The sequence below is a fragment of the Denticeps clupeoides genome, chromosome 2 (genome assembly GCF_900700375.1).
Source record: "Denticeps clupeoides chromosome 2, fDenClu1.1, whole genome shotgun sequence".
Lineage (NCBI taxonomy): Eukaryota > Metazoa > Chordata > Actinopteri > Clupeiformes > Denticipitidae > Denticeps > Denticeps clupeoides.
Genome location: NC_041708.1, coordinates 12,860,548 through 12,887,549, shown reverse-complemented (window position 1 = coordinate 12,887,549; position 27,002 = coordinate 12,860,548). Strand labels below are relative to the sequence as shown.

Sequence of the window (27,002 nt, the reverse complement as noted above, 5' to 3'; positions counted from 1 at the left end):
GCCATAATAGAATCATGAGACCAGTGAAAGCTCACACACACACACACCCCTACTGTAAATTTCAGATTCAAAATATTTGCCAATGGCATCTTTACCATAATGGTGCTAAGCATTTATTTTTTTCTTTTCACTAGAGTAATGTAAGACGCCTCATGATGTACATAATTAACTTATTTAATTATTACATAATTAACAATGAATAACAGCTTGGTTGTTATCTTGAAAACTAGAGACTAACTACACTATTTGTTGGTGTGTAATTATTTGTGTCTCCTAGAACATGATCTTTAAATATGTTTTTTGAAGCAGAGTTTAAAATGGGAGGATCCTCACACATTCAAGTTCCTCATTCTAGATGATTGATGATTCCTCATTCTAGATCATTCTAGATGATTTGAGACCTCCACCCATCAGTATGTCGTATTTTATCAAATTATATATGCTGTCTTACTTAAAATAATGAAAAAAGCATGCTTAGTGTGTAATTGGGCTGAAACGATTATTCGAATAACTCAAATGATTTGATTACAAAAAATGTTCGAGGAAAATTCTTTGCCTTGAGGCTTCGTTTAATTAGTCACAAAGCCCATCTATCATTGTATCGCTCCCATGGAGCAGAGCTGCACAGCACCTATATCATTGTTTTACATGGACTGTTTTAACTGAAGCGCATTTTTAAGGAAGCGCAAGATTTAATGAGGTGCAACTTATTTTGAGCTCTATGGCATTGGCAGAAAATGAAGATACCGGTGCGCGTAAAAGGCATTGTCTAAAGTGTGGGACCATTTTACGCTACATGGACAACGTAGTGCAGTGTATACACTGTAAAACGGACCTGGCTTACCATAAAAGTACTTAGTTAATGCTACAGCACCTTAACCGAACAAATCCTCACGTAAATCCTCACGTCCTCTTCTACAGTGTATCGTATTTTTATGATTGCTAGCTAACATTATCGCTTCTTAGAACATACATTATTTGTGTTGATTATTTGTGTTGTGTATGAGTTGATAGTGACAAGGCATGATAAGTAGCAAGAGAGCGCGCGCGCACACACACACACACACACACACACACACACTGATAGCGGCACAGGCTTGCACATGCATTGCACACACATGCACTAAGACAAATTCTCTCTCTCAATTTTTCACATAACTTTGCACAAAGACAAACATTCCACCTACCTACCTCATCTGGTTACAACTGGAAACTGAACTGTATTGTTTAAGTTGGATTATTAGTAATACTTGTTTATTTATATTTTCTTTATTTTTTCGTTATTCTCAGATGGGCTATAGTTTATTATTAAAATAAAACTAAAGACAAATAGGCTAACCTATGTTTGTGAATTTTTTTTTCATGTACATCATGAATGTTTCACAGAAAGATTGATTAAATGGGCTTAATTCTGGAACCAGTAACCCAAAGGTTTTAAGCTTTGATCTAATAAAGTGTTAAGTTGTGAGGAATAACAGCCAATTGCTTGCTCATTTTAAGAGGATTTTCCTGTTGCATAACACACTATTGATAAAGTTGTTTAAAAACGCAAAAGTTTGGTTTATCCAATGAAATTGATGAAAAAAAGCTGTGATTAGCACCAGTTTAGAAACCTGTCTCTGTAACATCTACTATATGACATTCAGAATGTTTGTTTGATGTTTGTTGTCGTTTTTTTTCACAGTTTCAGGTGGTCTTCCATTAATGGTGTAGTTAACTGTCAATTTATTTACTCTGTGTGTTCTGTATATACAGAATTCCTGTGATTTATGTACACTCATTATCTCAGAATTGTTGCATTGGGACTTAAATCTTTAAATTGGGGCAAAATTATGCGCTCATTTTTCTAGTGTTTATAATATTAGCGGAAGTGCTCCGTGCATCATTTCAACTTTTAGAAGTGTATAGTGGAAAGTTACCAGGGGAGTTATGTGTTTTGTTAATGATCTCTCACTGTAGCTTTGCCAACACATTGAAAACTGCAGAGATGAATTAGATTATATTTTGGTGTTTCAGCGCATGATTTAACACTATTAGGTCAGCAGATTACCCCCGTCCAGAGACTCAAGGTTTGAATGAGGCTTCAAGAAAATTATATTTTATGCGTGTCTGTGTGTGTGAACTTTTTCTTCAGGAATCAATCATTTCTTCACTCTTGGTATTCTGCCAGCGTCAATCATTTTGTTGCCTGTGGCCCAGGATTTCTTCAACTGCAGACAGGAAAAAAATAATGAAACATTGTTTGGGGGAAAAACTATTTCCTCATGATGAAATAGGCTGGAAAAGAGCTTCAGTGGTACAGCTTAGCTGATTGGGATTCTGTGTACTAGCTTTGTTTGGGTTTGTTTAGCTCTATGTGTCAGAGTGTTTTTTTTGTTTTGTTTTTTTTTTTGCATACTTGTGAAATTAAAATGCTTACAACATTGAAATTCCTTCAAGTCCTCAATATGGCTTGCAAAATAAAATTCTGTTCATTAAGTGTCATAATTATTGTAAACATTATTATATTCAGTGCTTTGCATTTTATGCAAAGTTAAAAAGAGTATAGACAGGAATTAGAAGAACACCCACTCATTTGGTAACCCCACACCACAAGTGCAGCAGGGAGTCTCGTCCATCCAAGGCTAAAAGTCATTTCAATCATGGGGTCCAACTATTGATTATCCATCCAGTAACTGGTGGAAATATGTTGGAGTGACTAAAGTGACCCAGGATACAACTGTTTGAATTTGACATAGTGTTTCTATTCAAGCTGAAAATGTGCTTAGTTCTCATTGACTGTGTAATTTATGTGCATATAGTTAATAACATTAAACAATAATGCATTTACTGGTGTCGTGTAGGCATGGCAGCATTGGTACATTATTGTGTTTTACCTGTGGCTTCATTAGTGGGGACATCTTCATGGAGAGAGAGAGAGAGAGAGAGAGAGAGAAAGTCCTTCCTTTCCGACCACCACTATATAAGAGATGGTGAAGATGTTTTTTTTTCAACTCCTAGTCTCTAAGGTATTTGCAACAGATCAGTTGCACGGCACCATAACATGTGAAAACGTGTAATTTGCTTGTTGGATCTGTTTACCCGCTAACGTCTCAAAAGCCTTCTAAAACAAACATCTATTTGCAGCACAATGCTGGCAAAGAATATGCCGTTTAATAATATGTCAAACCCAAGATGAGATCTTGGGTATACGTGCCAATTTCTTTCCCATCCTGATTGATGGCAAGGCATTTGATATTTCACTTGATTCATAAGAGTTCTTAAGAGCAGTTGGAAATCATTAACCCCCAACCAGAGTGGGTTGGGGTTGATGGCAAGATTGCAAGTGAAAATGATGCTTACAGGGCCATCTGTTGGCTGTTCTTGGAGAACCTAATACTTCAGCTTTTCAGCACCAAGTTCCTACCCAGGGAGCTCGACCTAAGGGTAAGTTCTCTGGCGGATTGGGCTCATGTGCTCTGTGTGCATGTGGGGCAATCACAATTACACATTGTGGTTCTATCAGTCAGACTATAAGCAGGTCTGGGAAGCATTTGGCCACATCCATACTGCGAGTGCTAATGAGATTTCAGGTATAATAAGGCAGAGTGGAACCATTTTGGACACATGCTTCAAGCTTGGATGCTGGATGGAGTCTTCGTATTTATACTTATTTATCCCCTTCAAACTTTTAATTACATCGTAATACACTGTTTCTAGCTGACAATGTAATGTGTGACAAGTGTTTGTGTTATTGTTATATCGACATGATTGAATGGTGCATGGTGGATGATCGTCCATTTCACTGTCTTCATTTTCACGCTGCTGTGATTTCTCTTGTTATCGGGTTATTATGAGAAGGCTGGGCCATAAACACTCTGCCCTGGACCAGTGATTGATTACTGTACTTCTTTGTTTAATTGGGTATACTCCATTTACCTAACAATTTTTCTTTTAACTCTAAGGATTTCCAACGGTACTGACAGACCGGAACAGTTCTTCCGTATGAATCCAGCCAACATAAAGGCCAGCCGCTCTCATTATTTTCCCATTGTGCTGACCTCCTCCAAGGAAGGTGATGTGCTGTTTAGTCATGGAGCTCAGCAGCAATGGTTTTTAGTCCTTAATTGCCCCCTAACACCCATTTCAGCCCAGTGGAGGGTGAATGTGTTTCCATAGTCTTGGAAAGTACAGATATAGTCATTCAAGAACATGCGTTGCTTAATACAACAATGTCAGAACTACATGTTCAACTTCAGGTCGTCATTTTTGTTAATAAAATATTATGAAATATTAGATTAGTAGATTTTTTTTCTATGATTTTATATTCCTTACCATACATTTTACATACTTTTTTTTACAACTAACACTTTTATACTTTGCCTTGTGTGGGTATGTGATGTTGACATACTTTTTTTCCTGTAATGTAGCAGATTATCACACCTTAGCAACACCTTGCTTCCACTTATCTGTCAGGTTGTCTCCAAGTTTTGCTTAAAACCAAAATGCTGTGTTTTAGATTTGCAAATAAATTACCCTTCATTTTCCTCTCATGCAGTTTAATAGAAAAAAACAAGCATTAATCAGTCATTGTACAGTTGAAAACTATAGAGGTGGTTCTAGAAAAATCTGTTGGTGAATAGACACAAAAACAGTCAAGATTTGCTAAAATAACCGTGGTGAAGTGATTATGTAACTATAAAATCATCCATGTTAAAAAATCAGTAAGAAACATTTGCCCAATATGAGTGCAGGGAAGTTGCGTTATTTGGAAGTCCTGTTGGGGGGGGGTGGTGGTGGTAGGGGGTGGGGGTGTCTCTCACATCGCTCATTACTGCGTTAAGTGAAGCAGGCCCCGCGTTCGTCATCCCAGTTAATGCTGTTTTGCTGCTCTGGGCTTTAGAGTTGTGATTAAGTTTATAATCTGTGTCTTATATGGCCTCCCTCTGAGACCGACATCTCTTCCACAAGCCCTGCCAATCCATAGATGGAAAGTTAGGAGAACATGTTAACTGGCCTGTTTTACAGTTAATCGACTGTGTTTATGTCTGTTATTTGATTTGCCACTGATGAGTGCTTATTCAAGGTTGAAGTAATTTGAAAACAATGATTTGCACTGTATAGTCTCAGCATTCCCCTCAGCTACATGGGAAGTCCATAGCTCACATTGACCATTGGTGTCCTTTAAGACCAAAACGAGACAGAAGCTAAAAGCCACTTTTCTCTTATCTTCCAGAGTCTTCCTGCGGGCCATTAATCAGTACGCTGCTGTGCTGAACAAGAAGTTCCTGGATGAAGCCAACTTCGAGCTGCAGGTAAGTGTCACACTTGTCCAGGCTTTTTAACATGCCACTCTCGCTGCCAGCTCCTGGCTGACCTTTTCACCAGTCACAGGAACCCAGGCCCTGGCCATTTACATTGTCGTATCGGCTGTCCTTTGCCTTTGTATGGTGTTGTAGTACTTGTGTGTTTATTCCACAGGGACTGCCTTACCGTTTAGCCGTCAGGGCCCATATTTCAGCTTTTGGAGAAGTAGGTGGATGGTAATGGATGGAGGGGGGTGGTGTCCACCATTTGCCATTGCCCAGGTGGTGGGGATTACATTTGAACTGGCAGCACTAAGATGCTGAGTTTGCAGGGGAGGGGAGGGAAAAGTTAACTAAACCACTGGCTGGAGCAGGGAAATGGGTGCGTAATGGCTTCCGATTAAATAAAAAATGGAATGTTTTAGTCAGAGCTTCTTGATGGCATTGTACGGTCTTTTACATCTGCGTGTGTGTGTAGGAGCTTTTAAAAGCTGTTGGGGACACAATTACTCAGCTGCACTCAGCCTAGTGAAAATTACGTCTTGCTGGCTCTTTAAGGCTTGAATTCATTAACCAGATTTGGGCCCTCTTACTGCGAAGTGGACCTTTTTTTTTTTTTTTTTTTTTTTTGTTATTGTTGTTATCCATGTGCTTGAAAGTCGGACACCACAGGAAATAACTTCAAAGATAACTCTCTGTGTTAGTACAGCATATATTTCATTGGTATGCTCAAAGACTGAGATGCAAAGGGTTACGAGACTGACAGGATATTTAAAGCGGGTTCAGCTGCTCCTCTGATAATGAAAATGTCATTACAATGACAATGTCTTCCTAATGACTTTTGCACTATTTTTTTTTTTTAATTTTGACCCAGTCTGCTAATGTTTCATTTCCTGTAGAGTTATTAGAATTGTCACTTGATTATCACCAGAAGATGATGGGATTGTGCTCGTTCATGTGTTTTACCACTGAACTATATTTTCCATTTAGCAAGATCAACTTTCTTTGGCATAGAGGCGAGGAAAGTTTATTTATTTGCACCTTTGATACACTGCAAATCTTCATGTATAATATTTGAACAACCACTAATTAATACTTGGCTAAGTGTACAATCATACAAGGCCTAATTTAATTTGTCTGCATATCTGTGGCCAGAAACCAGATTAATTTGAGGAACCCCATAAGAACACAGACAGAACTTGACACAGCAAGCACCCAGGAACCAGACTCAGAGTTATTTATTTAGCCTAATTAAGTGTAAAATCATTTAACTTTTCATTCTGTTATATCTTCAATCGGCCTAGTTCATAGGTGCAGTGAGCTCATTTAAGAGGTCTGTCATTTACTCCATACTCCTCATCCTCTTTAAGCTTGAGGCAGTGTGTTGCTTGCTTTTTTGATGGATTTTATGGAATTGGCACTTAAGTTGGCCCAGATCCCCAAAAAATAGTTGTCTATTCCTTGTGAGTAACGGCCTCACGTTATCTTGCCTTTGTTTAGCTTTGTTTTTAATTTAGCACATAAATTCACACAATTGGCATTCTTCTGCACTATAATGCAGCAGGGGCACAAAATGTCTACACATGAGTAACTACTCCCAACAGATTTGTTTAATGAGTCTGTTACACAGCAGGCATGTCATTTATTTATTTATTTGTGTATTTTTCATTTTTATGCTTTCACAAATCCAACAAATTCCATTTTGGTATCAGGTACCCTAGGACCTTGCTTTCAAGTGTGATTTATAAAAAAGTCTTATTACCCTGGCCAAGGAAGTTCTTTTTTTGTATGAGTTTTTCATTTGCATTATGCAGAATTACTCAAAACTACTGAATCAATTTCAGTTAAACTTGGTAGATTGATTTCAATGACAAACCACATTCAGTTTTAGAGGATTACAGCTTTTTTCACCTTCTCTTGATACTACAGTCCTGTAGATTCACTCTGTGATGTTGCCACAGTTACCACAAAATATGGCTGAATTTCTTGTCTTACTGTGCAGATTTATTCTCTCTGACCTACTGGGATAACCATTCTGCTCATCTTTCTCTCCTCAGCTGTGGAACAACTACTTCCACCTCGCTGTGGCCTTCCTTACCCAGGAGTCTCTGCAGCTGGAGAACTTCTCCAGTGACAAGCGCACCAAGATCTTTCACAAGTGAGTTCCATTCCTGCCTAAGAGAGGCTCTCCCGCTTTAATTATTCATCCACCCCTGACCTCCCAAATGGAGTGACCTGATATTCTCTCCTGTTTCAGTCCTTCATATCTCTTTTTCTTTACCTCTATTTTAATCTCTGTTTATGTTCTTTTTCATTTTTTATTTTATCTGTGACAGTTTGTCTTTCTATACATTTTTTGAGACACACTCACACGCAACAGTTTTTGTACATCAACAGGGTATATTTTTTCCACTATTATGACTTCCTCTATCTCGTTCTAAGTGACCCCTTAGCCTCTTGTCACTGCTAGATAAAATGCCAAATGCAGGAACTGAACAGGATGATGTGTGACTGAAACTTTTTGCACAATTTGAAACGTTGTCTTGTGCATAGTCCAGGGTGTTCAGTATTTAAACTTATGCTAAAAGAAGTGAGGTAATCCATTTCTTTAGCCTGTCTTTTGTCTGGACCGAGTCTCATTCCCCTTCTATTGTCTCCATCCACAAAGAAAGGCTGATTTGCCACCAGACCTGCGGTCAGCCATGGTTTGAGTCAGCCATATATTCTGGAAGCGGAAATATGCAGTCAATTTTTTGTACTGATCTCAGACTAGTGAATAAAAAGGATTGAAATATAGAAGCACAATGCACCAGTTTCATTGGCAGCTCTCATGCACCATTCTGGAAGCCATCGCCATCACATCATTAAAGGTCATGTTTTATATGTTGATTTATGTACATCTTAAAGATGGGAAGTCCCTGCAAGTCATATGCCAATTCTCCAGTTTCACTGAAAAGCAAGTAATTCATATGATATTTCAATTAGTACATGGGAGGAGTTTTGCAAAACCTTCTAAAGAAAAATAAATGTAATTGGATTTTTGCGTAACTATATGTTTTATCACAAGTCAATTCACTCATTGACAAAGCTGCTAAGTTATTGCTGTGAGTTGTTCTGAAATTTTTCAAACGTTACAGGGACAGTCCCCCAGGACCAACTCGGGCTTAAGTATCTAGGCTACTACCACATTATGTATTTGGGCATTTTTATTGGCTGAGAGATGTCCAGGGAGTGTCATGTTTTTTAAAAATACCTTCAAATGTCATTCAGTAATTGTTATTACACATGTTATCGAGTGGCATCAATTTGCACTAGCAAGATTCATCCAATCCCAACGTTTAACACTCAAGTCATGATTTGATTGGCTGGCAATTTGGATTTCCAAAATTCAGTTCAGAGAGAAGGAAAAGCGTCAAAAATGTGTCAGGTTCAATGGTTATTAATATTTACTGCTGGCCACTCTTTCCTGTCTGATTTCACAAGCTCTAATTAGAAGGTCCGGTAAACCCTATGGACCTCAGTGTTTTTCTGGGTCAGGTTCTCCTTTACTTTTGTCCCGTCTTTCTTCCTGCATTTCTCCTTTCGTCATCCAGCTTTTTAAGATTTCCTCCTCTTTTTGGTGTCACCCTCTGTCTCTCTCTCTCTCCCATTCGCAATATCTCCCTTCCCTACCAGTCCAATACTTCTCTGTGCTTCCTTACACAAGCTGAAATCTGATGTATTCTTCACTTTCTGCTCAGTCTTATCTCACCCCGACAGACAGGTGGGTTAGTTGCAGAGAGTGTATGAGCTGCCTGCGTTAGCACAGCCAAGAAATATGGGTAGATCATCAGATTCGATTGATTCCATTTGCATTTAGTGTGAAGGAATGGGGTGGAAGCTATTTAATCTGTGTGTGTGTATGCATTCGTGTGTGTGTTTGTGAGAGAGAGAAATCGCTGAAAAAAAATGAAGGCAGAAGGCAGACATCTGCATCACACAGCAACATTCTTTACCTCATACACAGCACATCACTGCCTTGTGTGGGTATAAGATAAGATCAACCTTTATAAGTCCCACAAGTGTATGTATGTGATGACAAATAGAACTTCAATATTTTTTGATAGAATCTATATATCTATTTTTTTTTTTTTGCTTTACATTGTGTGATACATGTCCCATTTGTGCAAATTCACTTGCATTGCACATGCAGTAGTAGTAACACACTCGCCTATGAACCAGAAGACCATAAGGTCACAGGTTCAAACCTCACTTACTACGATTGTGACCCTGAGCAAGATACTTAACTCTGAGTGTCTGCCTGAAACTACTGATTGTTGCTCTGGATAAGGGTGCCTGATAAATGCCATGGATGTAAATGTAAACATGAAAGCATGGCTGTTAACATGTCAATACCTGCAATTACACTTCCTGTGTTTGGTTAGATGCAAATTTGCCTTAGATAACACCTACATAAAGATGGAGGCTGAGAGTGAAGGACCCATTGAGATTTTTTTTTTTTTGCCTAGGTTGAAAGTGAAGTAATGAAACACAGCACAGCACACGGTGGTTTTAACTCATTATCTCCTTATCCGCTAGGCCAATACTGAGAGGGGTAATTATGTGCAACCAGATTAAAATATTTAAGCAGACACATTATCATTTAGCATACATTTCACATAATTTCCTGTGATAGTCTGCAGAGTGTTTTATTTTGAAAAAAATATTTGAACTCCCTGTCTGAGCCTCTTTTAAATGTGCATCATAATTCACGATTAAGATATTAAAAAATACTGATTGACATCCCTAGTGTTTAATTAACATTGAATTAATCAACAATCAAGATATTTTTGTAGACTACACTTATCACACTTGCACACACACACACACACACACACACACACACACACACACACACACACACACACACAGACTTCATCCCATATATCAGTGAGCAGCTTGTTGTGTTCACTGATCTGGCCCATGCAGCCTGCTGATTCATCTTGCACCTCTGTCTCTGTCTCAGTGGGACAGTTGTTTGGAGTGGGGGTGTACAGGCAACAGCCACATAGTTTGTTTGACTTCCTGTCTTGCCTGTGACCCAGCGTACCTTTGTATGCTGCGTGGAGATGATGCTTTGCAGCAAAATTAAAGTTTCAAACAGTAGAGGAGGAAATGACAAGTGCAGTGTGCGTGTGTGTGTTTGAGAAAGCTCTCAGCCTCTAGATGTCCCCTAAAGTAATTCTTTAATACCATCCGCTCCAGTCGTCACTGTTAGCTAACATTGACTCGGCATCTGGCTGTGCCCTGAATGCTTCTCACACTTTTTGACAGAGGTGTTACATTAAAATATCAGACCCTGTTTGTACAAAGGCCTAAAATACACAGATATCAATTCAAGGCCAAATTGCCTGACTGGCATCCCTTAAGTAGTCACACATAAGCATGCAGTTGTTGATTCACCTAATTGTGGTGTTAGATGCTAATTAGTCCTAATTGTGTGGTTGCTGGTGATTTTGTTGTCAGCTTTTTCAAACCTTGTGCTGCTTGAACATTTTGTTTTCCACCTCAGTTTTTGACATTTACTCTAAATGATCATATTTTACCAATATTTCCCAGTCTGATTCATAATTTCAGTTCTCCATGTAAAGTGAAAAATAAAAACCCAGACAAAATCCCTGTCTGTTATGGTACAGTGGTAGTTTATTATTGATTGACTTATTTGCCAAATGTTTGTATTATTATTATAATAATAATTATTATTATTATTATAATTATTATTCATAATGGATGAAACTCATCATCTCTGTTACCAGATGGTGGTTTAAATAGTATTTAAAGAAAAGTTACGCCTATGGACAGCTTGATCCAACATCAATGAAGACACATTAGCTACAGTTGCATGAGGAAATCATTCAGATTGTAGATTTGATTTGATTGTTTTGGGGTTTGAATGTGTTTTATAAAACCGGCATGTACTGTAATCCCTTTGTTTAGTTAATTGCATTCAAATTGATCATTGGAAAGCTATCAGCCCAACACTTCCCATCATAATTAGCTTTGATCAGAATAGTGAGATGTTGAATGCATAAATTATATGCATTTTTACTTTTATATAATCTTATTTAGTTTTTAAGATTGAGCCAAATACACAATGGGGTGCTGATTAAATGATCAGCTCAAACAAATCTTGCCAAACTAGGTAAGGTTTGAGAAGCACTGTTGTTGACTTAAGCCTCCTATTTCATCCTGCTTTCACTTTAAGCATTTTTAAACTGCACATGTATATGTGTGTTTGTGTGTGTGTGTGTGTTAGTATTAGTGCAGCATTGTTTTTTTTTTTTTGTTTTTTTTTACTATTTTCAGTATCAGCTGAAACATGATTCATATTCAGCTTTTCTATGTCTATGTCCGAACTTGTAATGTATTTAAGTGGGGCAAAAAGTATTTGTCAGCCACCAATTCTGGAAATTTTCCCACTTAATAAGATGAGAGGCGGTCTGTAATTTTCATCATGAGAGATAAATATATATAATGCAGAAAATAAGTATTTAGCACCTACAAACATGTAAGTATTCTGGCCCTCACAGACCTTTTTCTTTAAGAAGCTCTTTTATCCTTTACTCATTTCCTGTATTAATGTCACCTGTCTGAACTGGTTATCTGTATTAATGGCACCTGTCTGAACTGGTTATCTGTATAAAAGACACTGGTCCACACCTTCAAACAGTCAGACTCCAACCTCCAGCATGGCCAAGACCAGAGAGCTGTCTAAGGACACCAGGGACAAGATTATACACCTGCACAAGACTGAGATGAGCCAATCTACAATAGTCAAGCAGATTGGAGAGAATAGCTCAACAGAAATCCTGCAGCACTTGAAAGGTCAGCAAGTACATGTCCAGGCCAATCTAAAGTTTGCCAGAGACCATCTGGGTGAACCAGAGGAAGAATTGGAGAATGTCATGTGGTCAGATGAGACCAAAATATAATTCTTTGGTATAAACGCGACTTGCTGTGTCTGGAGGGGGATGAGGTTGAGGTTGAATTTTATTGTCATATGTACAAAGTACAGCGTACAGAGCACAATGAAATTCTTACTTGAAAACCCCTCCCACGTAGACAGAACATAGAACATGATACATATAAGACATAGAAGACAAAGTGCAGCAGCAATAAATAAAAAAAATCACAGAAGGATTAATCTAAGTTGCATAAAAAGTGAGTGTGCATAATTTAAGTGACAGTGCAGTGCATACTATGTGTTGTATAGCCTGATGGCACTGGGCTAGAAACTGTTCCTGAATCGTGTTGTGCATGAGTCTCTTGCCTGATGGCAGGAAAGTAAAAAGTGCAGGATGGTTGGGGTCCTTCAGGATGCTCTTCATTTTCCTGAGACAGCGCGTGGTGCAAATGTCCGTTATTGCTGGGAGTGGTGTGCCTGTTATCCTCTGAGCTGTTTTCACCTCCCTCTGCAGAGATTTCTTGTCCTGAGCAGTACAACTGCAGTACCAGGACGCAATACACCCCGTGAGGATGGACTTCACAGCGCACCTGTTAAAGCTGGTGTGGACAGAGGTGGATACCCCAGCCTTCTTTAGGCATCTGAGGAAGTGGTGGGCTTTTTTGGTGACCACTGCTGTGTGTTCTGAGGACTTGAGGTTGGACTTGAGAGGGAGCCTGAAGCTGCTGACCCTCTCCACAGCACCTCCTCCGATGTAGATAGGAAGATGAGCTGTATCCTGCCTCCTAAAATCCATAACCATCTCCTTGGTTTTGCTGACATTGAGAGAGAGGTTGTTCTCCTGACACCACTCTGCCAAGAGTCTCACCTCCTCTCTGTAGGCGTCTCGTCGTTGTTGCTGATCAGGCCTACAATGGTGGTATCATCAGCAAACTTGATGAATGGGAATTCATCCCAGGAACACCACACCCACTGTGGAAACATTATTCTTTGGGGCTGCTTTTCTTCAATGGGGACAGGACTAATAAATGGTCCTCTTATCTTCTCCAAAGCACACCACCTGGGAAACGAAGGAGTTGCCATTAAAAGCATTACCCAGGTTCTGGAGTGGCCTAGCCAGTCTCCAGAGCTCAATCTGATAGAGAATCTGTGCCCAGTGACAGCCCCAAAACGTCGCAGAAAAATTGGCCAAAATACCAGCTACATTGTGTGCAAATCTGGTAATTCTTTAATACCATCCGCTCCATTGCAAACAAAGGTTACCTTACGAAGTATTGAGGTGAACATTTGCTACTGACCAAGTACTTATTTTCTGTAACATTCTAAAAATAAATTATTTAAAACAAAATACAATGTGATTTCCTCAATTGTTTTTTCCATTCTTTCTCTCACAGTAGAAATGTATCTATGATGAAAAATCTATGATGAATACAGTCTTCTCTCATCTTTTTAAGTAGGACAACTTACATTATCTGTGGCAGTGCCGATTTCCCTACTGGATACTGTATTTGTTAACTGTGTTATGGCAAAGGGAGTATGTATCAAGCACTCTGGGCTGACTGTTCATTTTGCAATAAAGTGCTCTCACTCACTCACAAGTGGGCATCGGCTCGTCGATAACAGCTTCCTGCCTTCACGATCCTCATCGTATTAAATTACAGCCCTTCGGGTTTTGTATTGTGAGGCGGTCGATGCAGCGCCAGGATTCCGCAGAGTGCCTCGAGGTGGGGACATCTCAGCTCACAGTGGCATCCTTAGCATGGATGTTCTGTCTCCGCCACAGCTCCTTCGGCCCAAGGACACCTCAGCTCCCCTGTGTTTTCAGATATGAGAATCTCACATTCAAACGACACTGCTTAGAAATGTACTTGTTTTTTCATGAAAAATGTTAAATGGTTTTGAAAAGAAAAGATAAAGAATTACAAATAGTCATTGCACTAGATCAGGGGTCTGCTTTTTAATCAGTTTGACTGTTTTAAGCTGTACTAAAATAATTGAAAAGCTTTTAAATTGACAGACTAAAGTAAAGACTAATTGTTGCTGGTGAAGTTCCCCTCTACTTGTATGCAGATATTCCAGATATTTCAGCCAACTTTCAGAACAATGGACATTTTATTCCTTTTTAATGGACCAACCAATTGTTTCCTATCCAAAAAAAATGACATTTTTAAATTACTCTAAACTGAATGTATTTTATATACTGAATATAGTATTTTGTGTCGAGGACAGGACGATTGAACCATTGTCCATGAGTCTCTTGAACCATTCTTTCTCAATTAGAGCCCAAAAAATCCTAGTGTTTTCATCTTGAATTATGGCTGTTTCATTAGGAACTTGATGGAAAAATATGTTCAGGCAGTCAACTGACTTAATTATATTTTCAGATAATGTTGCTGAACAAAGACCGGATCAACTGAAGCAATCCCAAATTCTAACACTTTCTCTGCAGGCTTGTACAGTAGGGAATGTGTATGATGGCTGCGTCACTTCATGCGCTACCCCTATTAGCCTGATGAACCAATCTCTCTCGAACAGGGTCAATCCGGACTCACCAGATCACATGTCCAAGCCCTTTTTTTCCCTAAAATTACACTCTAGCCTGTGGCTTTTTTAAAGCTACACATTTTGGTCACAATCCTCTTGTTTAATATTGTTTAATATTTCTTTTCACTAAGGTTGTTTTTCTCTCCATCCTCAGGTATCAGGACATGAGGAGGCAGATTGGCTTCGTGATTAGAGATATGTGGTATAATCTTGGTTAGTATCAGAGTGCTGGGTAATTGTGATTGTCTTTTTGGTGTCATACTCTTAATTTTACTCTCCCATGCTTCCAAATCCAACCCACATAAGCAAGTTCTGATCACACCCATTTTCAGACTGACTAGATGCTGCTGGATAGTTTATAGTACAGGTAATAGTTTAATGGACAGGTGTCCATTTGGGATTTGTAGGTGAAATAGAAGTGGATGTTCCCTTCCTTTCACTTGTAATATAATGACTCTTGCCTAATGAAGAACGTTTTTCCTGTGATCGGGTTGATTTACTATCCTCCACTTCTTTTCACTGCAGCTTTATCTGTACCTCAGGTGGTAGTGTGAGTGTCAGACACCCAATAACTGTCACCGTAACATAGATGTAACTGGGTTAGCACTCCTCCCCAGAAGATATACCGCCAAAGGCACCAGTAAATAGATTGCATCAATTCTTTTTTTTTTTTGGATAAGGTTTACATCATTGGCCGTGGGTTAAGTAACGATGTTGTTTTCTCCTGAAGGCCGCAACAAAATCAAGTTCATCCCAGAGATGGTGGGGCCCATCCTGGAAATGACACTGGTCCCAGAGATCGAGTTGCGGAAGGCCACCATCCCCATCTTCTTTGACATGATGCAGTGCGAGTTCCACTTCACCCGCAGCTTCCAGAGGGTGGGTGTGTCACCTGCTCTGTGGGTTTACGGTCCTGTTTTTATGGCTAAAGAGCACTAAGGGCCTGAGGAGAGGGGACTTGTGTGGTGTTGGCCAACTCAGCACTTGATAAGCAATGCTGCAGTGATGGGCAGGATCCATGGCTTTATATATATCTGAGATTGTGAATTCTTATTGGGGACCTGGTGCTAGTTTGTAGGAACTTGAAATTGGTCCATTATTTTTAAATTTAACTTGATGAAATGTACAGAATCCCTAAATACAGCATCACATTGTGAGAATAAATATTCCATGGACATTTATGGAATTTGGCATGTACCCCTTATCCAGAATGACTTCATTTTGGTTTGAAGGCTCGTATCAGTGAATGCATTCACATACTGGTTCTCTAGGACAAAGGCCAAGGTGGGGGTCCCTTTTGATCCATAAAGCCAAATAAAAGTAAATAATGTCAGCATGTCAAAACATGTCAAAGGCCAAGGAGAAAAAAGGTTTTAATAAGAGGCTTTAAAAAGAGGCCTGTGCAATTGTAGAATGAACACAACAAAGTTTATCAAATTTATCTTGAATAGACTCTACTATACTCTCCATACTAATCCAGGTCTTTAGTCTTTGTTTGAAGCCACTCAGTGACTTAGCCACACTCCCTCTTTTGCGGGCAGTAAAAAACCTTCTCTTTGTGCTCTACTCTGACCTCCTATACTGCAATGCTCAAATTGGGTTGTTTAACACCTTAAACCAGACTTTTTATCCTGCTGCCATATACAAATATAGGCAATACTAGACCCATGTATCACTGTCTCATGGCCCATGGTGTAGCCGACCAAAGAGGAGAGAGTGAATAAAATGAATTATTTTTGCCGCTTCTGTTTTATTTTTTTTTCTTTTATTAAATCGCAGTTTGAAAGCGAGATCATCACCAAGCTAGATCATGAGGTGGAAGGGGGGCGAGGAGATGAACAGTACAAAATACTCTTTCAGAAAATGTAAGTGCTTGAATTATGCTAAAATCGCCACATTATCAAAAGTGCGGCTAATGAACGCAAGTGGGTCCCTCGTACCCTGCACTGCTATCAATGTCATTTATCTTTGTTTTGTAATAACTACATGTTACATGATATTTTCACACTGTGTTTCTGAGGCTTTGTAGGTGGATAATTTGGGTGAGTTTTAACCCGCTAGTGTCTCCTCTAGCCTCTTGGAGCACTGCAGGAAGCACAAGTACCTGGCGAAGAATGGTGAGACCTTTGTAGGGCTGGTTGTGAGGCTTCTGGAACGTCTGCTGGACTACAGGACCATCATGCATGACGAGAACAAGGAGAACCGCATGAGCTGCACCGTCAACGTGCTGGTAATTTGTGATTTGTGTCCTATGGATGATAGATGATTATTTAGTCCTATGCCTTTTTAGTTCTAAAATATGGCTAAACTAAAAGGAAGAGTGCTTTCATCTTCAGAAGCATTTGTTTTTCGTTGGATACCAAAATTTACAGAGCCACAACGGCAAAGGGCCATGGGCAAAACCCTTTAGTTTTGTTTCATGTGAGAATACACCACTATGGCACACTCCTTCTCCCTCGCACGTATTAACACACACAATATGGCTAATTGCCTTGAAACAATTGATTTTTAAGCACTTGTCGCCTTCTGTTTTTATGTGCAAATCGAGACGCTTGGTGGGCTAAGCTTGATTACGGCAGAAACGAGGCTTCGCTCATCAGTCAGCCGTTCTTAACTGAAGCCTGTGGGACATTTTGAAGGGTGATTTATTAAATGAGTGCTTTCTAAACAGTTTGCTTTTTTACAGACAGTCCATAAATTGAAAAGCATCGTCTAATCAATGGGGAAAAAAAATATTAATGTAAAAAATTTGTCCAAGATGTGTCTCACACATGTGTCCTCCAATTCTAAATTTGGCTTGGACCTTGTACAGTCTTTGCTTGCTCTGTTATTCCCTGTTGGTGCAGGTTTAGTCTTCCTCATCTAAAGACATGCACTCTAGTGTGAATTGTCTGTAGCTGTAGGGTGTTTGTGGTGAGTCCCCACCCTGCACCCAGTGTCCTGGGATGGGCTTCGGTGGCCACAACCCTGAATTAGAACTAAGCCTTTATAGAAAGTGAGTGAGTGTGGAGTGAAATGAACCTGAAACAAGATCAGGTTTAAGAAAAATACCTAGCCACTTAAAACTCTTTTTGGAAGTACAAAAAGGAAATTACATGGATATGCCCTCAACGTAGGGAGATTTTCAAGGAATGTTACACAAACAGATCATCATTTCCTCATCAAAGGAAAATATAGGATTCAAAACTGATCTGGAACTGATCTCTCAGGATTTTATAGAGATTTTTAATAGAGAAATTTTCAGAAAAAGAGTAATAGTTCAGAAGCAGTGGCTTTCATAATTCACAGTAATTCAAACCATAATGTAAGTCTAAGGCTTTGAACATTACATTACAAATGTAATTTTAGCTTAAATTAGCCTAAAAAGTGTAAACACACTTTTTGCAACACTGACCCCCATGCACAGACTAACACACTCTCACCGGCACACTTTTATTCTGCTGATCAATATTGTGCTTTAGACAGGCCATAAAATGTGTTGGTTTGAAAATGTTAGGTGAATAATCACAGCTCTGCGGTGTTATGAACTAAAACCTCTTCCGCTCACTGCTATCGTCCATCTGCATTGCAGCCGAGTCAAAGCGGCAATGGCTCTAACAGCCTGCCGCAATAACACCGCGTCCCCACAGACGCTCCACAAATTGATTCCTGGTTGATCCCGATAAGGGGCTCTAAATAACATTTTACACCCTGTCTGACAAAAGGGAGACGGCAGCAGACAGCTCCTCTCCCTGCGCATGTATTAACCTGTGATCAGAGAGGAGTTCATCTCCGAAGGCTCCGCCGCACAGACTGACATTTCGGCACCGCTGTGAAATGTCAGTACCTCTTAAACAGGCCAGCAGCTGCCTGAGTGGCAGTGTGGCTGCGGGCCCAACGCCACACTGGCTGGATCAAACAGGCAGTCAGGCCCATCAGACACCAGGGAGACAAATTTAAACATTATGGGTGCATAGCGCAGCAATATGCTTTTACCATGGGTCTTGTTTGCTAGCATAAGCTAAGGATTCACATACATAAGTAAAACAAGAAGAAACTTTTTTATAGGCGTTTGTGTTATATTGTGTTATATGTTTTTTATCGACGTTTTGTTTTATAGACATGCCTTATTGTTGTATGTGGTCTTAAAATAAAACTGAATGAGGCAGTAGCCTGTGTGAGAGCTGTCTATAATCGGGCTCCTCCCATTATTAACTCTGTTTGGAAAAACATTATAAAATATAATTTTCTGGGTTATGAATAATTACACACCAAGAAGCATAATTTGTTTCTAGTTTTAGAACTTAATATTTTATGCTAAGGACAATTTGAAATACAATTCACAACACCAATCAGAAACTTTTGAACCAACATGCAGTTTTCTTAAATGCCTTAAATGATCAAATCACTCAGATGCATTTCATGTGCTGTAAATGGCTTTTTTAGTTCTTTTCTATCCCTTTCTTTTTTTGACTGCTTGGAGCCAAGGGTCTAATTCACCTTCCAAAATGTGATTTCGGTGATTATTTTCATTAAAAAAATGTTTCAGTCCATGTTATTGTAATTGGCACAATATCTGCCACCTAGGTTATCCTAGATAATGTAATCTTTAGTGTTGAAGCGGTTAATTATGGGCCTTCATCTGAAACAATTCTGGTTCAGGTAGCGGTAGATCACTGCTGTGAACTCTGCTGTGGGGCATTCTTAGTAATTAGTCATTTATCTAAGCTTGCCTTCTCTTCTCCCCAGAATTTCTACAAAGAAATTGAAAGAGAGGAGATGTACATCAGGTAAGAAAATGTTACTGTTCTTTTATGGATTCATAGCTAACTGAAACATTTAAGGACAACCCTTGTGAATGTTTTCACTCATGAGTCTCACAGGTCCTTCTTTTGTAAATGAAAATTTAAGGGTTTCCTTTAATTTGACCATAGAATTCAGATTGCCTGTATTCCCTAGGGATTGCCTGCAATCCCCCTAAAAGCCTGTGAAATCTTGGTGAGACTAAATAAATTATGATATGCCCACCATTCCTTCTTCTGTAAGAATATAACCCTCCAAATCTTCCTTAATTTTTTTAATTTAATTTCCACTCCTGCTTTTCCGGTTCATGCTCTCTGGCTGATGGAACAAGTGTAGATGTTGAACAGTGTGGCCTCTTGATGAATGAATTGGGCGCGCAGTCTCTGCAGCACCCATTAACCATCATTTAACAAACAAAGCCATGGCCCTAACTGCAGTTGCATTGTAGTTCCTGTGTAACCCTGTAATGAGGATTAAAAATCACTGTTCAATATTATCAGCATCGTCTTCCCCCCTTAGCTGACTTCTGACTTCACTGCCCTTTTCCCGCTCACTCAGGTATCTGTACAAGCTCTGTGAACTGCACAAGGAGTGTGATAACTACACTGAGGCGGCCTACACCCTGCTGCTGCACGCCAAGCTGCTCAAGGTGCGTATAGATCCCCACACACAAAAAAAGGCATTCCTTGCCGTTAGGGGTGATTAAATTAAACTCATATCGAATTGAATTGAATGACTGACATGATAATCATAATCAAAGTGAATCGTCGGACAAATGAAGGTTAAAATCTCTACTTGTGTCTTGCACTTCGTTGCACTTCTGAACAGGTCAATTTCTCACAACAAAAAAAAAATAAAAATATCAAATTTAGAGCCCTTTTTGGCATTTTTGTCTCCTTGATAAGTAAATGCTAGTTTTGTACAATAATTGCATGAAGAATTCGAATAAATAATGTGCAATAATCAGAACAAAGCAACAAAAAAAAATCCACAAAATGGGAGCTTAATATCAAGTCAGGGCAGCTTAATTTACTGAACTTCTGAAACTTGTTTGATTTTCAGAATCCAATGCCGATGTATGAATCTAACATAAAAATGTGAAAGCAGTCGTGGGTAGACTAATCAGTGATCAGATCTCTCTCTCTGCCAGCTTGTTCACATGAAGATAATTGGCTTGATGAGGAGGAAGTAAAGGAAAGGCGGAGGAGTGATTGACATGAAAAGTCTGGGTTGCAGATATTAACTAACTATTGCTGCATGTAAACTGGCAAATATGGTATGAAAAGAAGTCATTGCAAGATGAGAGGTTGCATTCGGCATGTCACTGTCATTGTTTTGAAATGCATATCACTGTTGGTCCTGATTCTAAGGCCTAATTTTAAATCTTAAAGAACATTCAATTAGCCACAGTACCACACTTTTCCTTCAATTTCAGTGTACTTCACATCAATAATCAGAATACCAGTTATCTGAAACGCTCAACTGCCAAGCTACACATTGAACACCTGGAGGTCATCTTGAATGTGATTACATCTCTATTTTGTAGTAGTTTAGGTATTATTAAATGAAGTCACTTAAATTTCAAGGTGACTTTGACCTTGTGAACTTGACATTTCAGGACCACCAAGAGGTAGTTAATCTATTTACGACCCCTGGATGACCTGTTGATTTTCTGTGTCAGATGTCAGGTTCATTGGCATTGGTATTGGTGTGCAGAGGCATTTTACCATGAGTGGGTTCTATAAATTCTTATTGAAAATACCAAAAAATTACTCGTCGTCTCACAATTTAAATAGGAAAAGGTTCAAATAAGTATTAGAAAATGTCACAATACTGAAGTTGTTCATATTGTATTTTGATTTCCTTCGTACTGTAACCATTAGCTGTGCTCATTTTTGGTGAAGATTGATGGTGTTCTGCCCACATTAACTCATTACTGACCTGCAGTAACCATGTTTACCCTGTCAGTCCTGCCCCGCTCCCACTCACCTCTTCTATTTCCCAAAAGATCTTCACCTGCCACTGAGCTAAAATTGCCCCGGCAGACAAAATGAATTGGATCAGAAAATTGGATCTGGGCAAATCAAACACGCTAACAGGCCTCCTTTAAGAGGGAGCTAAAATACGGATTACTAGTGTTAAGCCACCAAATGCTTTATGAAGCCTCTGCAATGGGGGAGAGACAGTGGGGAGAACGAAAACATGGGAACCAGGTGAGCAAATACAGTCGTTTTTGTAGTGTTCATGCCAAAAAGCACATCTTGCGCAGGGATACATTTGCTCCATGCTAATCAGGTCTGGAAGGAGATTAGAGGAAAGAGTTGCTGAGAAGCAGGGTTTTTTTCTTGTTCATGCCCGGGAATGCAAATGATCTATGATATCAGATCAGCCGTAAATAGACCAAGCCGTACTAGCAGAGAGGACATTGGATGGGCGCCATTCAAACGTTATTACACTAGCCTCCCAGTATCAGGCCATTGTTATGCACCGTGTTGGGAGAAATGTGAAATTAGATCCCTTGCGTGTTGCTGCACAAGGGGGCTTTTCTTATCCCGGCTGCTGACACTCTCTCTGGGCCATCGCTCACTTTCTTCTGCCTCGTTGTTGCACTCCAGGGGGGTTTTAGGGCTTGCAGTATCGCAATGTGGACTAATGAACCGCAGGCCACCTACCCGTTTAATTATTCAATAATTAAACAGTCAAATTCAATCCATTATGGTTTTATTGGTATGAATGCACTATAGCAACATTAAAAGAAAAGCGTTTAGGGTGACTCAGCTTGTTAGCTGTAGGCTTGTACCTCCTGATCATGAGAGAAGGGTATGTATTTGATGGAAAGAATGACACTTCCATATTTATGAGAATCCTTTTCACTCTTCCTTTCCTTCTTCATATGCTGTTCTTGTGTTTTGGTGCTTGTTTTATTCTTAGCCATAATCACTACACACAGCAATAAAGAACACAACATTTTCATTTCAGTTTATTTAGAACTCTTATGATTCTTTTTTGTCATATTTGATGACCCAGTTGGTTACCTTTTTAGAAAAATAATGCATTTTCCTATACTATTGCCAACTCAAAAAGGTATATACTCCATTCACACACACACACAAACACACACACACACACACACACACACACACACACACACACACACACACACACACACACACACACTCTAAAGAGCATTAATTATATTTATTTTCCTGTGGGAATGGAAGCAATCCATTTATTTGGCAACATGGAAACTTCACTGATAATGTCAAGGAATGGCCTCAACCAGAATTTGAATCGTTGTTTGAATTATGTTAGATTTAGGTAATTCTGAAAATATCTGATAATGCAGTGATTTACTGATGTTAAGAATAATAACTACGCTGAAATGAAACACAGCAGCAGACCACAGCTGTGAATATTAACATGTTTTTTTATTGAAGTGACACTAAATAAAAATAACCAACCTGGCTAAATATTGTACTTAAATGTCCATTGCTCTAAAGATCAGCATCCACTTTTCTTTTCACCCTGTAAAGAAAACTAAACACAGGAGTTTAAGATGTCTGCTTTAGAGTAAACTGAGTATACAGATGTTTAAGTGACCAAAATGTCCATTTACAACATCTGAGCTCATAGTCACTCTCTCACTCAGTTGTTGAGGATTTGTCTGCATTAAACCATTCACCAGTGATGGAAGTGGTCTTTCAAACGTTATGTGTTCCACATGCTGTGGGGACAAGAGCCTCAATGAGAGCATTTGCTGTTCTAGTGGGCTGAAAGCATGCTGGGATGAGCTTTCATGCAAGTTGGAATTAGAGAGAGTGGGAAAATTATGTTAGGTTTTACATTTTATTTGTGACTGGGTTTCCCCTAGGATTCTCAATTTGGGCTGAAAGTCATCTTTCTTTCTTTCTTACTTTCAGTTATGCCTACATGGTTTTAATGGTCACACTCACTTCAGGGTCATGGGACACCAGGGCAACAGCTCACTGCAGTTTGTTTTTGTATGTTTATATATTTTAATAGCTACAACTAATTAGCTTGCTTATGATAAAGGACTGCACCAAGGGATGAGTTCAAAGCTCTCCCCCTGAAATGCAGTAAATTTACCATACAATGGCCTGGCTTTACATCAAAAGGCCTATTTGCTATGCTGATCAGGTAGTGATGGAATGTCAGTGCCATCATTCCTGAGAGCTAATAGACTCGTTGTGTAGCCTGAGGGTCCCATGTGCATGGCTACGGCTTCGGTGGGGCAGACTTGCTTTCATTTTGTGCACGGTTTCGGCAAGCTCAGCCATTTTAGATGTGGGTCTCGTTCAACATGATCCCTTTTCCCCAGGAAGCTAAACACCGACGCCTACTTTTGTGCATAACAACAGAAGTGTCAATTATGCTTCGGCCAGGTAATTAATCTGTTCTGACAAGCCCTTAAGGAGGGTTAGCACAGCCGTGTTGCTGAAACCAGTGACAGTGATTCGGCTGGGTCAGCTGGACCAATGGGGTGTCTCATTGCTGCGATCTCCCACTTGATTCTGCCTGCTTGTTTCCTCTGGCAATTTGCGGTGTAATGTAGAGCATCAAACAGACTCCGTAATGATTATTGTAATGCGGTGACAGAAGTCGATATGATCTGATCTGACTAAGCCGTACTTGCATTAGTAACATCTTCGCCTGGTTGCTAGAACTGGGGCCAGCAGGCTTGCTTGGATTACTGTTCCTCTGAGGTGGAGTTTTGTGGCCCACAGTACAGTAAAAGCCCTGTGTATGTATGTGTCTCTTTTTGATGTCTTTTTCTTTCCTGAATGCCTTCTTTATGAATATGACTTTGTAAAGCAGAATATCTAGAAGGCTGCAGGAGGCTCTTGGTCCACCGCAGTTTTGAATCACATCGCCGATGTGCGCTCGGTTTATTACTGCTGATGTTTATATGTTTATTCTTGTTTATTGTCCCTGCAGTGGTCTGAGGAGGCCTGCGCAGCCCATCTCACTCAACGCGATGGCTACCAGGCAAACACACAGGGCCAGCTCAAAGATCAGCTCTACATGGAGATTATCAACTACTTTGACAAGGGCAAGGTATGTCATAATGCTTATCAAAGAAAAACAAATTGGCCCTGGTCATATGTGCAGATTTTCTTTACTCAAGTACAGGTTCAAGTTGAGCTTTATTGTTATTTCAGCTACATACTGTACATGTTAGACAGAACATAGAGAAACAAAACATTTCTCTGGAACCTGGTGCTACATGTAACATTTAAACAAAGTATTATACTGACATAAAAAAACAGACAAGCTGGCTAACTTTGACTTCAGCAGTGTAAGACAAGCAGTGCAAGAATAACATGAGTAACATCAAATAAACCATGTAGACAACAAAGAAGACTGACAGCACAAAAATATTTGTGAAATTGGTCATTAAGATGCAGAGTACCATTGTGCAAATGCTACTGTAATAGAAATGTATTAGAGATATGTTCTTAACATAAGAGGTACCCAGGGGGTAAAGTCCCTGAGTGTTTAGTGTCTGATGTCCTGTGGGATGAAGCTGTTGCACAATCTGGCAGTGAGGTCCTGCTTTTTTCCAGATGAGGAGAGCATGTGTGTAGAGTCCTTCACAATGCTGGTGACTTTCCTGCTGCAGCATGTGTTGTAAATGTCCATAATGGCTGAAAGAGAGTCTCCAATGATCCTGTCAGCTGTAGGGTCTTGTTTTCCGATGCGGTGCAGTTCCCAAACCATACACTGATGCAGCTGGTCAGAATGATTTCAATAGTCCCTCTATAGAAGATGGTGAGGATGAGTGGTAGGAGATGGGTTTACCTCAGCCTCGGCAGGAAGTAGAGATGCTGTAGTGTTTTTTGTCTGTTGAGCTTGTGTTGATAGCCCAGGAGAGGTTCTCCTCTAGATGAACACAGAGGAACTTTTCTCCACACAAGATCAGTTGATGTCCAGTGGAGAGTGGTCCCTCCATTGTCTTTTGAAATCAACAATCATCTTTTCTTTTTGTCCATGTTCAGAATAGGGGTGTTGAAATTAATTGCATAATCAGTTAATCACAATGCAGACTTTTACAATTCTGCATCAATGCAGTGCAGAACATAATCGATTATTTCATAAGGATGTTACTTTAGTTGAGTGAGGAGTGCAGCGAACATACTCTGTCTTTCTCACGCTCTGATGCTAGCAGAGTTTGGCGCATCATAGACAGGGTGGAGGTCAATAATTCGCCTGCATTTTAATGCATGGTTTTACACTACGTGCGTTGTTATGAAAAAAATTGCTGCTGGCAGCGTCAGGTAACAGGCGTTATAAACATTGTTCAAAGCGGTGCTTTTGTAGCCTAAAACCACATGTTAAAATGCAGCCAATTTGTGGCCTGTTTGGCTTTCCATAATCCCATGACTAAACAGTGTGCTTGTCAGCCCACATGACAACATTACGGCGATCTGGAGAGGACAGGTGAGGCGCCTGTAGTTCCTATTTCACAGTTGTCTCCAAATTATTTGGCAGCGCATAATGAACTGTTTGAAAGCTGTGACATTCTTGAAATCATTTTTAACACCCTCACTGATGTCAAGTAAGGAACAAAGTCCTCACATTGGAGAAAAGAGCCTTGCCAAGGAAGACAACCCAGGCTACTGTAGGCTAACAATAAAAGATATCCCATGTTGGCCAGGCTAGCCAAGTGGGGCAGTGGTGGCATAGCGGGTAAAGGAAGTGGACCCATTATTAGAAGGCAAAATACCATCCCCACACATTTCTCCCTGGGTGTCTTTCATGGCTGCCCACTGCTCACTAAGGGTGATGGGTTAAAAGCAGAAGACACATTTTGTTCTGTCACTGTGTGCTGCCGTGTTTCACAATGACAATCATTTCACTCCTTACCTTTGCATCCCTGCCACATCAACACCATTTGTGCAGCTGTTTTTTGCAGCAGGCAACATAGCGAGCCTGATCCAGGAGCATGTGGACACGCTCAAATTTTTGCATTTCAATGCAAAGTGTCTGAACAAAGGGAGTGAGATAGAGCAAGTGTGTGTGCATCTGCCATGTATTGCAGAGAACAAGTTCTGACATTCAGACAAATCCTGTTAAATTTTCTGTTTTGTATTGTTCTTTTTTTTTTTTTATATAAATTATTTCTTGTTCTGGCAGCTCAGGTGGTACTTGTAACCAGTATGAACAATAGCTAGAGACTAGCACAGAGTTCTTGCACCATTCCGTGTTGATGTAAACACACAAGCTGCCACCATGGGTGTCACCACACAGCGCTGCATTAGGTAGTATTAGGTAGTATTATAGCATAACTGCTTAATTCTGTATTTTAACAGTAGCCATAATTAAATTAACTTGCGACTTGGAACTGCTTAGGATTTACAGTTATGCTCTTCCATGACTGCAGTTGTGCGAGTGGAGCAGAAACGCATTTTTTCAGGTTATTTCAGGCT

At 39.7% G+C, this 27,002-nt stretch overlaps 1 protein-coding gene across 4 annotated transcripts in view; it reads left to right on the top strand.

Annotated features, from left to right (window-relative positions):
* Positions 1-27,002, top strand: part of dock1 (dedicator of cytokinesis 1) — a 263,022-nt gene that overhangs the window by 194,253 nt on the left and 41,767 nt on the right. For all 4 annotated transcript variants that reach the window (XM_028961081.1, XM_028961080.1, XM_028961083.1 and 1 more), the window contains 9 exons: positions 5,216-5,294; positions 7,343-7,443; positions 14,927-14,985; positions 15,503-15,651; positions 16,552-16,637; positions 16,846-17,002; positions 19,501-19,541; positions 20,113-20,203; positions 24,511-24,630. In XM_028961081.1, the coding sequence (XP_028816914.1) occupies positions 5,216-5,294; positions 7,343-7,443; positions 14,927-14,985; positions 15,503-15,651; positions 16,552-16,637; positions 16,846-17,002; positions 19,501-19,541; positions 20,113-20,203; positions 24,511-24,630 (883 nt within the window). The remainder of the gene's footprint in view (positions 1-5,215; positions 5,295-7,342; positions 7,444-14,926; positions 14,986-15,502; positions 15,652-16,551; positions 16,638-16,845; positions 17,003-19,500; positions 19,542-20,112; positions 20,204-24,510; positions 24,631-27,002) is intronic.